Here is a 17,674-nt window from a genome sequence, read left to right as displayed (position 1 = left end):
ATCTTGTATTAATAGGACGCCTGTTCTTATGTATAAAGGGTTCTTCTTGGGAGAGAAATGAAATGTAGTAGGTGATGCGCATGGTAAGACATAACAATGAAGCGGAGACAAGTGCATCTTTGATTATGTGCACGGACCAGCGTACTTGTGTAAATGAACGACACACATCCTGTACATTGATTAGTGAGCCTTAACGCTGTCACGTATTCTAGTGATTGTTCTTACAATGGTAACCCGTTTGATTATGAAGGTCCCAGGTTGACATGCTTCTTGCTGGTGCTTATGATAAGCCGTATGAGCAAGTTTTATAATTAATCCAAAGTAACCTTTGCCTGTAAGAAGGGTCGTTGACCCGGGTACAGACCCGCGTGGTTTGTGTAAGAATCAATTAGGTGTTGGGATGTAATCTTGATAGGGATCTTAGAATCACTGGCCATGATGTGCATGTGAATCAATGGTTGTTCGTAATGTCTAAAGTAGTTGACCAGCAGGTATTCACGAGGACAAAATGATTAGCAGTGCATCCGAAAGGTTCTCATGTAAAGCATGAAGCATGATACGTGGGATAAGTGATACGAAGCAAAAGGTTTGCGTCGTTAGCAGCCATCCGTCACTTGTCCATCACGGTTAATAGACCACCTAAAATGAACATATGGTCTTGCATGCTTTGGAAATGGCATTGATAACTTTGGTGCTTACAAAGACAACATGCTTGCTAATGGAGCTTTATTGAGGTTGCTACATTATGTGGTGATGTTAACATGGTAGCTAGCTTGGTTTAGGATTCCTCGTAATGGAGACGGGCCACTAATGCTTGTGGTGGTGTCGTATGATATACTTTGTGCCAAGGATGAAAGAATAAAGGTATAGGACGGTGTATGGTTGATGGTTATCTATTGTTGTCAAGCAGCAATGAGATGGTGTTGGTGTAGTAGGATGATGGATGTAGGACCTTTATCATAAAGATGCGACGCATGATGAGTGAGTATTGAGCTCAGGCCAGGTGTTCGATCTCATTGGTTGGGTTAGGCCTAACGGGTGGGGATGCTCACCGAAGCTTTTCTTTTTTGGGGAGCCACACAGTCTCCTCCTTTCTTTCCCGGAAACAGAAAAAAAGTACACCATGGATCAACAAGCATGTAAGGCCACCCAACATTCAACTTGGCATTCTCATGTATTGACCCCTTCACATTCGCTCCTCCATAGCTGCCAGTGTAGATATCAACAAGAAGCAGAGCAAATCGTTCACAGCACCAACACCTCAGAACACGCCCATTAACCCTGCACCCATCACATCCGAATATCGTCCAAGCATATCTAGTATCTCAGAAGAAAATAATCAAGGTATGTTGTTGTGGCGGTGAAAAGGAATGGCTATCTCTTGGGGGTGTATGTTTGCATGTGTTGGAGAGAGTGGGAGCGAAGAGAACGTATGCGTATGTGTTTGCGTGAGGATATTGGATCAAGATATGGGTGTCAAGGCGAGGACAAAGGATGTCAAGTTCTAACGACCAAGTTGTCAGGAGCTTTGGCCACCATGCTCCAAGGTAGACTCGGCTCTCTTGCAAGTAATCCACTCCCTGCCAGTGTTCAACGTCGTATCCATGGTCTTCAGTATCTGCAATCACAGCATGCCGAGCTAGAGGGCAAGTTTCAGGAAGAAATCTTGGCATTGGAGAAAAAGTATTTGGCATTGTACACCCCGCTTTACACCAAGCGCGCTCAAGTCATTGCTGGTGCTTATGAACCTACCGAGGAAGAAGTTGAAGCTGGCAAGAAAGTTGACGAGGAACAAGATGAAGACAATGAGCAACAAAAGCAAAAGCAACCTGCAGCATCTTCCAGTGACAACAAAGAGGACAAAGACGATGATGAACATGTGGATGGTATCCCCGAGTTTTGGTTGACTGCATTGAAGAATCACCCACAAATTTCGGAGAGCATCACTGATCAAGATGAGCAAGCACTTAAGCATTTGGTGGATGTTCGGCTATCGTACATGGATAAGCCCGGTTTCAAGCTTGAGTTTGAGTTTGCCGACAACGATTACTTTACCGACAAGGTGTTGACCAAGACTTACTATTACCAAGATCACGCTTATGGTGGCGACTTTGTCTATGATCATGCAGAAGGTTGCAACATTCACTGGAAGGAGAATAAGGATCTCACTGTCAAGGTTGAAACCAAAAAGCAACGCCATAAGGGTAAAGTAGCACATTGTGTGGCAAGCCAACCCAGATTGCTAAGCCCATTATAGGTACCAACAAGACACGTGTTGTCAAGCGCACAGTCCCTGCCGATACGTTCTTCAGCTTCTTTAGCCCGCCAAGCTTCCCTGGTGATGATGAGGAATTGGATGAGGAAGAGGCTGAAGGCCTGGATGCCAAGCTCGAGGTGGATTATGAGACTGGCGAGGAATTCAAGGACAAGATCATCCCTCATGCTGTGGATTACTTCACCGGCAAAGCTTTAGAATATGAAGGATTTGAGTCTGAGGATGAAGAAGACTTCTTTGAAGAGGAGGAGGATGACGATGACGACGATCTCGATGACGATGATGATGACGATGACGATGACGACACGGTATGGTTTGATCCAAATTGATTGCTTTTGATGGTAACTGACAGCTTATTTTCCAGCAGCCTGCAAAGAATGAGAACGCACCCGAGTGCAAACAATCGTAACCAGAAATGGATTATGGCATCCTGTCATTTGTTTGTAGCTTTAGCTTCCCACATTATACCATGAAATACATTTGGATGAAACGCTTGATATAATTGATAGAGTGAACTATATGATCATTGCAAACAGTATATTGGGAATACGGTATAAAGGTACTTTTGAGGGAGGAATGAGGAGCAAACAATAATGATGATACGGGCAATCAAGATGATCAAGGTGAAGAGGGTGGTGGTGGAGGAAGTTGGTTGTATTGCTCTTGCAAATCAACGAGTTTTGGAATGATGGTCAAACGTAGATGACGTCTTTGATCGATGTCTGAAATTCTTGATAACAGCCGCATAAATGTGTTTGTGCAATCATTAATAGCTTCATGCGCTGTAATGCGGTCCCCTTCGTAGTACAACGACCCCATTGAGTCTTGTGCAAAATTCAACTATGCAAATGCGATTGTTGCATGAGCGTGGTTGTAACGCGTGTTTTCCTTCTTTCATACATAACAACAACGCCTCTTACCTCGTCCAATGCCAATAGATACAACCTTTGAAGATGATCAATTTCTTCTTTTACATCATTGTCGGTCAAATCAGAAGCATTACAGCCATTGCGTCGAAAAAGCATGGTCCTTATTTTGTTGCTATCCGTCGATGATGACGACATTGCTGGTGCTTCTGGTTTCGTAATGTTGTTAACTGGCACAAGTTTCCGGTAGTGGGATGGCGTACAATGGCAGGCGTGGATATGGTTATCGTTGTTTCGTGTCGTACCATGCTGGCGTTTTCGTCTTCCACCACGAACATTAGATGCAAGCCTTGCAATAAACGTGATCCATTTTGCTTTGAATGATATTGAACGGCAAGTTAAAAGCATAGTTGTGTGTTCGTGGGCGGGCGAAGTTGGGGATTGAAACACCAGCGACAAGAAAGAAATAGAGGAGAAAGATGTAATGTGCTGCGCGTAACTAAAATAATGCGTATTGTAGCAAGCGAAAAATAGGGGGGCTCGATGTGCAACATCTATGTTGGTGAAAGCAAACAAAGCCCTGTGACATCCATATTGATGATGGTGGCGATCAAATGACGACGTATTATAACGACACTTTTCAATACATAGGCCCCTACAGCAACAAGCTCCTGCAGTTGTTCGTTTGTTTTTCTATTGTATGATGCATAAATAAGTATCACGTCTTGTAAACAATAAACACATAGCATCGATCTTGAACGGTGATATCATTAACGTGGCTAGAATTATGAGCTATGATCACCAAATGGTAGGTGGTAACCTCGTGTGTGGATCCATGCATGTGTGGTACCAGTTGCTTGAGCAAGTGCATGATGAAAAGGGATGCAGGATATATATTTATGGCTGTTCCCATCGCGGAACCGGAATGTATTAGTCCGCTTTTGTTTGTGTACCTTGGAGCGGCATAAAAGATGCTTGATTGCATACATCCTAATGCATCCCCAATAGTTTTGGGTACTTTTTTCTTTTGCACATTGAAAGTGAAGACATCACTAGCCATCATAGGTAAGCGTATAAACACACAATCCATGGCTTGTTTTATTTGCTATCACGCAAAAACTCGCTAATGGCTTGATCCACTGCCTCATATCTTGTTATCAACACGTCATAGCCCGCTCCATCTTACGCAGCAAATGACTCTTGGGTATGTATTATTGAAGTCGTGGAGCATGGCGAAATGGTACATAGGGTCTATAAAAGCCGTTGCATAAGATGATGTATATATGAATCCTTTATCCATTATTATATACCTTGTCTTGATCGCCCCAGAGAACCAATACACTAGGAAATTTGGGTTTTGTTGTCCACTTTTCTGATATCGCTCATGTAAATCATCTAATGGGTAATCCCGTACTTTTCATGTTTGCATCCCAATGACCAACTTGTATCCCTCGTTGGTTCGCAGCTCGATGGGGTATATTCATTGGTGTATGGCAAGTCATCAGAAGGCATGCTTGATTCACCATGGTTCATTTCTCGATGAATGTCAACCATCTTCGTGCGTCCATACACCTCGATTGTGTTGATGAGAATTGCCGTGTTGTCGTTGTTGAGCATATAGCGCCAGCAAGCAGTTGTGCGCATACATACTTGCCTCTGGATGCAAGTCCCAATCTTGATTGAGTAATGAAGTAAGCCATTGAGGAGTTGAGCTCATGGTATGTATTGCGCATCAGCATCGCCTTGTATGGTGATCTGTGTATCATGTTTCCCAAGTTCTGTTCTGGATGATGGTCTTGAATGGTGTCTTGTGGCATGTATTTATGTCACCTACAAAGGAGTCCCAAATTCCTATCAGACTAGGCATCCTTTTAATGTATAAATGACACCTACCACAAAGCTCCATCAAGGAACACAGCCAAATGCCATTACATGGGCATCAATAATGAGCACTTCAAGTGGTAAAACAATGATGAAACCAAAAAAGATGAACGCATGAGTACCCTCATTTTGGGGATCACATAATAAAGAATACCCTTGAGACTTACCAAAGACCATTGATGATTGATGATATGCATACAAGTAGGAGCAAAGGGTTTATGGTGCTGTTGGTGCAAAGAGCCTTGTTTATATGTGAGTTGGCGTGAGAATTGTTGTCATGATTAATTGAACTGATAAAGTGGTCAAGCATCTTGAAGTACTGTGTCGAAGTGTTGAAAACTGATAAACCCACCTGCCCCTTAAAAGGTTATCATCACCGAGCCGGAATGTATGTCCGCTTTTGTTTGTGTACCTTGGAGCGGCATAAAGGATGCTTGATTGCATACATCCTAATGCATCCTCAATGGTTTTAGATACTTTTTTCTTTTGCACATTGAAAGCGGAGACGTTACCAGCCATCATAGGTAAGCGTATAAACACACAATCTATGACTCGTTTTATTTGCTATCACGCAAAAACTCGCTAATGGCTTGATCTACTGCCTCATATCTTGTTATCAATACATCATGGCCGGCTCCATCAAAACGCAGCAACTGGCTCTGGGGTATGTATTGTTGAAGTCGTGGAGCATGGCGAAATGGTACGGTCTATAAAAGCCGTTGCATGAGATGATGTATATATGAATCCTTTATGTATCCATTACGTACCTTGTCTTCATCGCCCCAGATAACCAATACGGGTAAATTTGGGTTTTGTTGACCAATTTTCTGATATCGGTCATGCAAATCATCTAACGGGTAATCCATTACAGTGCTGAGAAAGGCTCTAAAAAAGCCTGAATGTCCCTGAAATTGAGAGAACACGGCTGTGGCAAGGCGATTGAAATCGGGCGATGTCCTCGACTCCTTTGTACGCGATGTTTTAAAGAAATGAGCGACCCCCTTGTGAGCTACCCATTTGAACCATGATTGTTGCGACAATGATCGCACCATGGATAGCTTGAGCAATTTACCATAGAGAGGGAGATCTTTTTCGGAATCCATCAGACCAGCTGGGGCAATGAGAACGAGTTTGTTGACTATCTCAGGATAAAATGCGGTAAAGGATGTAGCAATGCCGCCTGGGAAATGCATATGCTTACGTTGTTAGGATGATAACATCTTGTATGTCATACGTGAGATGATGGTTTTACCTCCTAATGAAATACCGACAACGTTGGCTCTTTGCCAGCCAACTTTTTGAAGTAAGAGGACGAGTTGCGTAGTATACAATGATTCATCATAATAACCAGGAGGAGCATCTGAGTATCCACGTCCCCATAGATCAAAGACAAGCACATAGTATCCATTGTCGGCCTAAAATGGGTGATGGTGTCTTTGTTAATCCATATGACAAAGAAGGTTACGGCGTTAATGGTGTCTTACGAGATGTCTTGCAAGCTTGTCATATGTCACAGCACCGCTGCTTATACCATGTACGAGGACTACACGTTCACCATCAGGATTACCGAAAAGCCAATAACGCATGGTGCCTTGCGGCAGCTCTACGAAATGCCCGCCTGGGTAAAAGTCAAGGGTGTACGTATCGGATGGTTGAACACGTAGTGATGGTAGCGTGTTTTTGAGAGCAGGATCGGTACGGAAGAACAATGCCGAGAATATCCCGGCAATGACGATGGTGATTAATTGTTTCCTAGTAAATGCCATACTGCATGTGTGCGGGTGTTTGTCTTGGGATGAAAGAAGGAAAGAAAAACAATCGAGCAACTTTCCTCTTTTTGCAGAATGCATGTTGCACGAGCGGATTTTAGATTCGTGTGCCGTCATTGATGGGGCCCTTTGTCCTTTTAGGATACACGTCTATTGGAAGCATGATTGATTCATGCCACTTCCAGCTATACCTGGTATCCACTTCCATGTATGTTTGTGGTTCATTGAACCCTTTCACGCGCTACAATGTGCCCAATAGCCATAGCCGCCGGATACTACAATGTCACATGGTTGAATGGGATACCCAGCTGACGATTTTCATATGCAGCAGCTGATCAATGCGACAACTTTTTACTTTGACAACATTGCATATTTCAGCAAGATAATGGGACCAACCACACTTGAATAAGCATTCTTGACAATGAAAAAAGACGACCACTTTACTTATACAAAGATTACATTGACGACATTGAGGATTGAAGGTATAAAAGGTACATGACAAGGCTACCAAAGTGTGTGTGGATTACAAGACAATTCATCTCTACAAAGTCATGTGTGTTCCTCGTCGCCGTAACAAGGTTGCTGCAGGAGATCTTATCTGGATGCCAATTCCGAGGGAATTACTAGTGATTTCAATCCTGCTTGGTGCCAGCATTGCGATAATGATTGTCAAGGCTCTCCCAACTCCACTTGTTGATGTAATTCAAGGTCTATAATGTTACACAGATTGAAGACACCACGAGCTCATGCTCCATTGTCCCTTGTGGCACGTTGTTGTGTGTAGTATAACCAACCCCCCTCCTCCTCAAAGTGGCCTATCTCAAATAAAGACGGAGTGAAGGAGGATTTGATTTCATTCTCTCTTTCTCTCTTTCTACGCACAACCCATTTTATACATTAACCCTTGTCGTTCTCTTTTATCTTTTCTTTACTCGGACAATTCTTATCTTCTTCCTTCCACTCGTCCAGTACAAGCAAACACCTGTTTTATTCGTCATCGTACACCCAATGCATCCTCGACGCTAACCTTACAGTCATTCAACATCAGCTTCAACTACAACTTTCACTCGTCCATTCTATTTCCTAATGTCAGCAACCGGTTGCTTTGGATCGCTTTGCATGCGCAATCTCAAACACGTCAAGCTCATCAAGAGCTGTTATCCTCGACGAGAGGGTGAGAAAGGACCACGGTCATCAGAACTCAGCTATCTCACCTTTTATGCAAGCTCACGACCTGCCAAGCTCACCAAAGTGGGTCGTTATCTTCAATACAAAGTTGAACGAGACATCTACAAGGGCCGTAAGCAGCAAGTATCGAGTTTGTTTCTTACTTGATGGTGGTCACTGAACGCTCTCATAGAAACAATCAAGTATCATTATCCATCATCAAGGCATTGATTCAATCATGTCACCATGATCTCAACCTGTTTTCAAAGTGGGTCGTTCGCATCCTCAACAAGACCTTGGATACCCGAGACAGTGATTTGGTTGAACTTTCATGTGAAACTGTAAGTCGATAGCAGGTTCTATTGATAGATGGGGCTAACATGTACGTACAAAGTTTGTTATCTTTTGCAACTACCATGATGGATCAACTCTCGGCATCGACCCTGGATTCACATCAGACTTTGAAGCATTACTCCAAAAGTTTGCCGATTTTTGTAATTATGCCAATGAAGATGAAGATTATGCATTGAGGTAAGAGGTTTTATATAAGAGTGGTATGATACATGGATTAATGGATGATATCTAGAATGCAGTACATTGGACATCGTGGCCTTCAAGCAGCTGTTACATCGTCTGCAGTACATGCCAGTGATTTTTCGACTCAGCTTGACATCATTCTTCCTGCTCTTCTTCAGACGTTGATCGTTTCCGGGGAAGCTGGTAGTCGTTTGGAAAAGACGTAAGTGGGACTCATTCAATTTTGATATGCATGCTTACAACGAATCTAGTGAGACGATAGCTACCAAGGAAGGAGAAGGTGGATTGACACGAGGTGCAATTGAAGCATTGGCTGCCCAAAGTACGGGTATTTTGTTCTCAAAGTCAAATGGTGCTGCTGTTCGGATGGCGTTGGGTTTAGTCTACACGTAAGTATACATACCAGGATTGTATACAGCAACTTAATCAATGGGTCATGGTAGGTTTGCCGATGACAATGGACAATGGTGGCCTCCAGACAGGGTTGTCAGCACGATGGAGCTCATTCTCGACTCTGTACAACAACAATATCGATACCTTTTGGTTTCAGAGACATTACAACAATTGGAAATCAGCAACACGTTGGAGCGCAGCTACTTCAATGACAAGCATTCATGTCTTATATCAGTGCTCGATACCGTTTTGAATGCCGATAATGCTCCTCTGGTTGGTGTATCCGTATTGGAGGTCCTCAATGTATTGTTCACGCTGCTAGTCAAATCGTTGCATGTCACATCATTTCGACAAGAGCTACCAGCGGATCAAAATGACCGACAAGCCGTTTTCGAATACGTGATTCATCAAGGAATTATCCACAGCATTGGTGGTCTCGCATCCCAAAACTATTATCAGAATCAGCTTGACGACATGGCAGGATACATTATTGCCAAATTGCGTGCCAGCACAACTCTTGAACATGTGGATGGGTTGCCAATTCAGGTGTATCGTCGTGTTGCTCTGATTTGTCTTGATCAGCTTGTTGGCGCTGAACATACATCAGCTGTTGTTGTGGATACTCCTAGTGGCCGCTCGATATCTTCAACAGGTTTATCTACACCACCCGAGAATATCATCTCTGCAGCAAGTTGGACATCGGCTGTATCTTTGTTGACCGATAAGCAACCAGGTAACCTTCCTTTTTACATGGCTCATCCTACATCTAGTTTACTCATCATATGGTATAGAAACGCGACTTGATTTTGCCAGATCTCTTATTCGCTATCTCGATATTACAGCACCATCTCCTGAAGCAATATCAGGGTAAGTAACCTCAACATTTATGCTGCAAGCAAGATACTTACAAACATTACAACATTGTTTATTCAGCCCCTATCCTGTGGTATGTGTATAAATAACATCATGCAGTCGGCTACAAGCTTCTCACAACACCTTTTTGTAGCATTTGCTTACCCAACATACCGATGTGGTCTTTGTCAACTCGTTACACCATACCATTATCAGCGGGGTACAGAAAGAAGACTTCCAAGCTGGTGATTCCCAAGCACTTTACCTCATTTTGTGTTCTCTCACTCGCCGATTTACTGTGGATGCAGCGATAAGAACCGTACCACTCATTTTCAAGCTTCAAGATATGGTCAAGGATGGATCCATCAAGAACGTGACAATTCAGCGAGCAGTGATAGCATCCATTGTAGAATGGCTCGGCATGATAGCTGAGTATTTTCACATTGAGAACCTTGGCGAGTACATTACCAGGATTCGACAACAGCTACAAGAAGCCAACGCATGGACATCCACCATATTCTCTGGACAGCTGCCATCAACGGCCGAAGCCAAATTCTCAACCGATGACGCCAACAACCCTACACCCGTTACTGTTTATGTGGATCGGCATGTCGTAGTGGAGCAGCTTACGAATGAAGGGCAACTGCGTGATAAGCATGATACCCATGGCTTGGAACTGGAAAGCAAGTTGTACGTGGAGTGGGGCTCACAAGCATTTGGTAAGTGGGATGTTACTTTTTATCAATGCATTGGTTGACAATCCTTCTTTGTTTAGCAAATCATGAGCGATCCCTCCGAATTCGTGCATCACAAGACATCCCAGACCATAAGCCAAAGTTGGCAAATCCATGGACGTCTCCAGAACCAAAAGTATGAATACCTAAGACGATGATTACGTATAGCATTTATCTCATTCGATCCTATTAGTGTATCCCAGGTGTCAAGAAAGAAACCATCAACGTGGAAAACTTGAAGGAGGCATTGGGTAAGGATGGGCTTTTTCGGATCATCTTCGTGAATCGTTACTTATACAGGGTGGTAGTTGCTCCTCCACAACAACAACAGCAATCTGGTAGCAGTAGCAACGGTAGCGTGGCAACCTCGGTCCCAACGGACGCTGGTGGTGCTGGTGCCGGTGCCAGTCGACGTTCATCACTCCGAAAAAATGATGTCAATGCTTTCCTTCATGAACTTCAACTGGAGCAGAATATGCATAGGTAAGCAACCATTGTTTAGCTGCAATTTGTACTTTTGCTGACAATGAACCTCTTTTAGTACCCATTCACTCGTCAATCCACCTTACAATGACTGGAAATGAACACGACATATATATCAACACGCCTGTCAAGTGCACAGCGACCCATGTGATTATGGTATAAACAATCCAATCCAATCCTTAAGCATACATATTATACATAGCCACGCATGATAAATAAATTTTGCATTGATTCATCGATAAGAAACGCGTGGATCATCTTAAGTACAATGACGATGGAAGGGCGAACATGCTTTTGATAAGGTGTCTCCACACTAGATTGCCAAACAATGAAACCCCAAAGCATGTCATTCACCTGGGATGAAACGTGTCCTGCTTATCCATACCAACATGCGCTTACACGTGGTACAAATATGAACTATTGTCAACATGAGCAAGATGAAACTTGTATCAGCCATGTCCATTTCCCTCCAAAAGTAAACAACGCTGGGTATATAAAGCCTTGAGCGATGATGAAAAGCTTGCTACTACATACATACGTCAATCAATTTACGATGGCACCTCTCAAAGTGATCGGTGCAGGATATGGACGTACAGGCACATCTAGCCTTCGATTGGCATTGAATATGCTTGGGTATGTAAAATTTGTCTCCGTTTTATTCAATATCATGCACTCTAATCCATACGATGACATGGTGATCTAGATACAAAACGCATCATATGATCACCACTTTTGGTAGTGATGAAGATCATCCCGAGCAATTCCTTAAGGCTTTTAAGCATCCCGAAAAACCTGTCAACTGGGATTTACTCTACGAAGGTTTCGATGCGGCAGTGGATTGGTATGTAATCATCCACCAGGAAGAAGGGATCTTGAAGCCAATAATGTATTTGATACAGGCCCACGGTGGTGTTCCTTGATCGCCTGCTTGTGAAATACCCTGATGCCAAGTTTGTGTTGACCATTCGAGACTCAGAGAGCTGGTACAATTCTGTCAAGAATACAATTTACAAGGTACAATGCAAATTTCGTAATAGCCCTGGGGAGCTTTCAAAAGGGATGGTAAAACACCTTGAAATGATCCGCACGGTTGTCTTGGATGGTGCATTTAATGATCTGGAACGCTTTCTTCATGACAAGGAAAGAATCAAATCTCTGTATGTTGCTCACAATGAATGGGTCAAACAACACATACCTGCTGACCGCTTATTGATCATGGAAATTGGCGAGGGTTGGGATCGATTGTGCGCGTTTTTGGACAAGCCTGTGCCAAGTGAACCGTTTCCTCGCGTAAACAGCACCGAGGAGTTTCAGCCTTTGCTTCAGGGGAATTTCTTTGAGAACATCAAAGGATTATTCGATCAGCAATTTGCCACTGCATCTGAAGCCCAAGACCAAAAGCCATATGCACTAGCAAAAGCCAATAAGAACAGTGTAGTAGCCTGATGACATAGCACCACGAGGATGTCCTACTTTTCGATTTGATTCTTGAGTGGATATCAGACCCCGCACGATTGCACGTAGAGTAACGTGCTATTATTTGCAATATTTAGATCAATGAACTTTTTTATGTATTGATGTTCCTCATTCAGTTGCACGATTGGTTTAAAAAGGGGTCGTCGGCAGGCACGAGATTGTGCCGTTTTCTAATAGCGCCGATGTATGCATATGTTGAGTTAGATGGTGCACGCTATATGTGTGTATTGATGTAGTCTGATAGAGAAAGTGAAAGTACGTTGAGAATCGATGTATATTCAAGATAAAGGTGCTGTTACCAGCTACAACTACAACATATCTTATATAGGTTTCTAGGATGGTTGTGTGACGATGCCAAAGGGAGATGGCGTTTACATAAGAGGATGCTGGAATACAGGAGATGACGGGGCTCGTTGAGTGATGAACCTTGAGTGTGGATATGGAAACATGTACATTCGGTGTCCTCTTGCGGGATAAGCGTGGTCGTTGTGATACCTTGTGTTGTCATCTTGTACTTGGTGATGATGTTGGTACTTGAAATACGACACTCTCTCTTATTGATTGTATCTCAATCAAATTAGCTCGGATCAAGCAAGTTGAATGTGAAAATGTTGGGCTGGAGCAGGAGAATCGCTCACATGCAGGGTTGAGCAGTAATTGGAAATGGAAGGAATGGGCTATTAGCTACCAATGACCAGCTGTTACTGAATAGTAAATAAAACATCATCCATCACTCCTTCCAGTCATGCAAGGTGTAGTAATGCGATCTTGGACTGCTGTAATACTCAACCGCCCTAAGAGCTGAGCATCAACTCACACAAGCAGCAACGTATACGATGCAATGAACCGATTGCAAAGGAGCTTTAAGGGGAAGAAAGAGCTGTTGCTTATTATTTGCATCGAACAGGTTTATATAGGACATGCACTCTCAACGGCGCTAATGCAGGAGAGTGTTAGAAACACGACCAGCAGCGGACACTTTACAACACCTTGCATGACTGGAAGCATGAATGGATGATGCTGTGTACACTATTCAGTAACAACTCATAATTGCCAGCTAGCAGCCCATTCCTCCCATTCACCTTTGCTACCTAAACCAATACATGTGAAAGATTGTCCTGCTCCAGCCCAGCATGTCCATCCTTCAACTTTCTTGATCCGATGAGATTTGACTGAAAAATGCTCAAACACAGAAACATCATTAATGATTTGTAAGCTGCCAGCTAGGAGCCCATTCCTCCCGTTCACCTCTGTTTCCTGAAACAATACATGTGAACGATTGTTCTGCTCCATCCCATTGTCTCCATCCTTCAACTTTCTTGATGCGAGGGGATTTGATTGAACAACGCTTGTACAAAGGAAGAAAATCCAAGCATCAGAAAAATTTCTTTAATTTCCACTGTTGCCCCATTCAAGTACAACTACCACTTGCGAACGATTGTCCTGCTTCAACGCATCATGTCAATCCTACAACTATCTTGAACCGAAAGACTTCGATTGAATGGCAAGCCCAATGGCGGGTACAACTCACTACAACCTACGCCTTCCGTTGACACTGCACCTTCTCTTGTACACTCGTCTGCCACAATCAACCATAACAGCGTTCACTTCATCAGTTGCTATTAGCAAGGGCTTTTCACCATTGTCTTCAACAGCGTTCTTTACTTGCAGCAACTTGCCTTACAGCCTTCGTTACGTGGACAGCAGATAGCCATTGTTTAGAAGCAGCTTTATTTACGCATTGCAACTTGCTTTCAATACATACGGATCCTTATGGATGATACCATATCAATCAAGCATTCTTGATCTGGTTGAGCTGCGATAGAAGATGACCAAGAAAGAGATTGACCAATAGCCGGATGGAAAAGGAAGCGACCACAGGGGTTCTTTGTATCAACATGTTGAAGTTGCAATGGTAATGGATGGATGGGTGGATGGGTGCAATCAAGCACTGTGAGAGGGGATCTTGATGTCGTTATGGTTACTTGACACGTCACCATCAGGAAGGATGGATCATGTTAAATGGATACGGATGAGGATGATGATGGATTGGATGGCATGGATGAGAGGACTTATATCTTTGAGGAAAGGCGGTTTGCCATCATGGATGGTATTGGGTATTGGAGTCAAGGCACGCACAGCAAAGAGTTTGCAATCATGGGTGAAGATGTTTATGGCGGCAGCAACTAAGGATACAATGACACAATGATACCCATTGATTCTACGTGGCCCACTTGATTGGTTTCGGGGATGAAAGGAGGATAGAAATGTGAAGGTTGGAAAGCGAGATTGGATCATCTACATCATTGCATCGAGACGCTTTGGTTGCTTGCACCACATCACATTCTTTAAGCTTCCTTGGTCGTATGCTGATAGACGATAGGCAGTGGCAAGTTTCAGGATAGTGCACAGGCTTAAATAGACGCTTGTATTATCAAAGATAATAAACCCATAGTCATGGTAACCAACAATAGGGCTTGTTACAAAAGTTTGATCCATTGAAGGCTTAAGTCATTTACGCTTAGGAAAAAGTGAGCTTTGATACAACATGAAACGAGTACATGCATATGCTTACTTATGACACCTTTCAGCATGTACCGCTATCTTGTATGCATAATCTTGGATGAGTACGATCCATGGACAAACAATGTCATCCCCACCAACTCTCATCCTTTCGCACGAATACTCTCGGATGCACTGATTCATTTTGGCCTGTTCACCATACTATGGTTCCATACGGTCTTCATAGGCGGATCTACTATAGGGGCAGGGACCATTATGCAATCTCAACCAATAAGATTGACTCTTGAAGTCCCGCCCCTCTCGGCTTAATTGCACAACAAATGCTTCTGCATCTTTTGACTAGCTACTTGAAATTGAACGAAGACCACATCTCATATTTCATCACGTTTACGGCGGCATAGATAAAACATAAAGGAGCCTGTATCTCTAAACATTACAATCAAACGTGGGTTCTTTAATGGAACTAACCTGCTCGGCTGGGTGAAACGCACCTTGTGTGGTAGTTTCACGATCGAGGTGTCCATTCCCAGATTTTGCAAATGTCGCCACCAGCCAAATGGGATCAGGTCGACCTCTTGAATTTTTTTCGACGACGACGAAAAATATTTTTTGGCTGGCAGCGACATTTGGCAAATCTTGGAATGGCCACCACGATCGTGAAACTGGCACACATGATCCGGTTGACCCCGGCGAGCAACTTTGTTCTATTAAAGACCCCACAGTACATTGTATAGTTTAGAGATACAGTCACTTTTATGCTTTACCTATGCTGTGAGCGTGATGCCATATGGAAAGTGGTCTTTGTTGATTGTCAATTAGCTGTACCCTGACAGATCAAAAGATGCAGAGGGACGTCTTTGTGTAACACAGCTACTTTGCATGACCGGAAGGATGGAAGGATGATACTGTATACTATTGACAATAGCCCATACATTGCGAGCTAACAGCCATCTCCTCACAATCAGTACTGTTGTCCATTCTATGACATGTGAACAATTCTCCTGCTCCAGACATTCATTTCCATGATTGGATTATCTTGATCCGAGTTGATTTGAGTGAGCTACGCTCAAACACGATTACATCAATCCACACATTATAGCATGCTCTATGTTGCTCAACTGATGTAATCGTGTTTGAGCGTAGCTCACTCAAATCAGCTCGGATCAAGGAAGTTGGATGATGGAAATGAATGTCTGGAGCAGGAGGATTGTTCACATGTCATAGAATGGACATCAGTACCGATTATGAGGAGATGACTGTTAGCTCGCAATGTATGGGCTATTGTCAATAGTATACAGTATCATCCTTCCATCCTTCCGGTCATGCAAAGTAGCTGAGTTACACAAAGAGGTCCCTCTGCATCTTTTGCTCTGCCAGGGTCCACCTACTTCACAATGAACAAAGACCACTCTTCATATAGCATCATGCTTACAAACATAAAGATGCCTGTATCTCCAAACTTTACAATGGAACGTGGGGTTTTTATTAGAGCAATGTGCTCGGCTTGGCCAACAGCACCTTGTGTGAAAGTTTCGCGTTCAATGTCGCAATTAGCCCAAAAATATTTTTTTTGGTCGTCGTCGTCGAAGAGGTCGACCCCCGAATCCAGTTTGGCTGGTGGCGACATTTGCGAGATCTGGGATTGCCCACGATGAACTTCATACTTTGACACAAGATTCCTTTGACCCCGTCGAGCACGTTGATCTATTAAAGAGCCCACGTTTGATTGTAAAGTTTGGAGATACAGGCACCTTTATGTTTTACATATGCTGTAAGGGTGATGCCATATGAAGAGTGGTCTTTGTTCATTGTCAAATAGTATGGTTACAATAGAGCCGAAGATGCAGAGGGGCCGTGTTTGTTTAACTCAGCTCATTATGCATGACTGGAAGGGGCAATGTATCATATTCAGTAACAGCCCATCATGGGCAGCTAGCAGCCCATTCCCCCCATTCACCTTTGTTGTCCAATCCAATGCATACGGACGATTGTCCTGCTCCATCCCAGCATGCCCATCATTTAACTTCCTTGATCCGAGGGGATTTGAATGAACAACCGTCATTTTGAATAGTTATTTGTAAACTGCCAGCTAATAGCCCATTCCTCCCATTCATCTTTGTTGTCCAATACAATGCATGTGAACGATTCTTCTGCTCCAGCCCTTCATGCCCATCATTCAACTTTCTTGATCCGAGAGGATTTGATTGAACAACGCTTGTACAAAGAAAGATCATCCAAGCATCAGAAAAAAAACTATTTGATTTCCAGATCTTCCCACTCTCAACTTCTTCCCTCTTCCTCCCATTCTCATCTGTTACCCCATTCAAGTATACAATTACATACCACCTGCGAACGATTGTCCTGCTTCAACCCATCATGTCAACCCTACAACTCTCTTGATCCGATTGTCTTTGACTGAATGGCAAGTGCTTGGCGCGTGCACCCCACTACAACACACGCCTTCCATTGACACTGTATCTTCTCTTGTATACTCCTCAATCACGGCCGATGGTAACAGCATTCATTTGCAGCAGCTACCATTAGCAAGGCCTTTACTCCATTGTCTCAAACAGTGTTCTCTACTTGCAGCAACATGCCTTACAGCCTTCGTTACGTGGACAGCAGATAGCCGTTGCATAGAAGCAGCTTTATTTACGTGTAGCAACTTGTTTCAATACATACAACTTACTATGGATATGGATATGGATATGGGCATTG

At 43.3% G+C, this 17,674-nt stretch overlaps 5 protein-coding genes across 5 annotated transcripts; 3 read left to right on the top strand and 2 right to left on the bottom strand.

The window, feature by feature from the left end:
- Positions 1–1,123: 1,123 nt before the first annotated feature.
- O0I10_012227 (uncharacterized protein) lies at positions 1,124–2,684 on the top strand (the record flags this gene model as incomplete). The annotated part of the gene is made up of 5 exons (XM_058492173.1): positions 1,124–1,139; positions 1,207–1,344; positions 1,524–2,204; positions 2,258–2,583; positions 2,643–2,684. The coding sequence occupies 5 exons, from the start codon at positions 1,124–1,126 to the stop codon at positions 2,682–2,684; spliced, it is 1,203 nt and encodes a 400-aa protein (XP_058337083.1).
- Positions 2,685–2,893: 209 nt separating this feature from the next.
- On the bottom strand, positions 2,894–3,339 carry O0I10_012226 (uncharacterized protein; the record flags this gene model as incomplete). The annotated part of the gene is made up of 2 exons (XM_058492172.1): positions 2,894–3,115; positions 3,196–3,339. 2 exons carry the CDS (start codon positions 3,337–3,339, stop codon positions 2,894–2,896), a joined length of 366 nt encoding a protein of 121 aa, XP_058337082.1.
- A 2,240-nt stretch (positions 3,340–5,579) lies between these two features.
- On the bottom strand, positions 5,580–6,788 carry O0I10_012225 (uncharacterized protein; the record flags this gene model as incomplete). Its single annotated transcript, XM_058492171.1, has 4 exons — positions 5,580–5,729; positions 5,790–6,202; positions 6,275–6,437; positions 6,507–6,788. 4 exons carry the CDS (start codon positions 6,786–6,788, stop codon positions 5,580–5,582), a joined length of 1,008 nt encoding a protein of 335 aa, XP_058337081.1.
- Positions 6,789–7,877: 1,089 nt separating this feature from the next.
- On the top strand, positions 7,878–11,058 carry O0I10_012224 (uncharacterized protein; the record flags this gene model as incomplete). The annotated part of the gene is made up of 13 exons (XM_058492170.1): positions 7,878–8,098; positions 8,152–8,299; positions 8,353–8,489; positions 8,545–8,697; positions 8,747–8,884; positions 8,939–9,621; positions 9,680–9,755; positions 9,822–9,834; positions 9,895–10,459; positions 10,516–10,610; positions 10,668–10,725; positions 10,783–10,957; positions 11,016–11,058. The coding sequence occupies 13 exons, from the start codon at positions 7,878–7,880 to the stop codon at positions 11,056–11,058; spliced, it is 2,505 nt and encodes an 834-aa protein (XP_058337080.1).
- Positions 11,059–11,510: 452 nt separating this feature from the next.
- Positions 11,511–12,403, top strand: O0I10_012223 (uncharacterized protein; the record flags this gene model as incomplete). Its single annotated transcript, XM_058492169.1, has 3 exons — positions 11,511–11,590; positions 11,661–11,798; positions 11,857–12,403. 3 exons carry the CDS (start codon positions 11,511–11,513, stop codon positions 12,401–12,403), a joined length of 765 nt encoding a protein of 254 aa, XP_058337079.1.
- Between the last annotated feature and the right edge of the window lie 5,271 nt (positions 12,404–17,674).

Source organism: Lichtheimia ornata (assembly GCF_029851405.1).
Source record: "Lichtheimia ornata isolate CBS 291.66 chromosome Unknown scaffold00116, whole genome shotgun sequence".
NCBI lineage: Eukaryota > Fungi > Mucoromycota > Mucoromycetes > Mucorales > Lichtheimiaceae > Lichtheimia > Lichtheimia ornata.
Note: the sequence above shows the minus strand (reverse complement) of the source record. Positions and strands in the feature narration are given on the sequence as shown.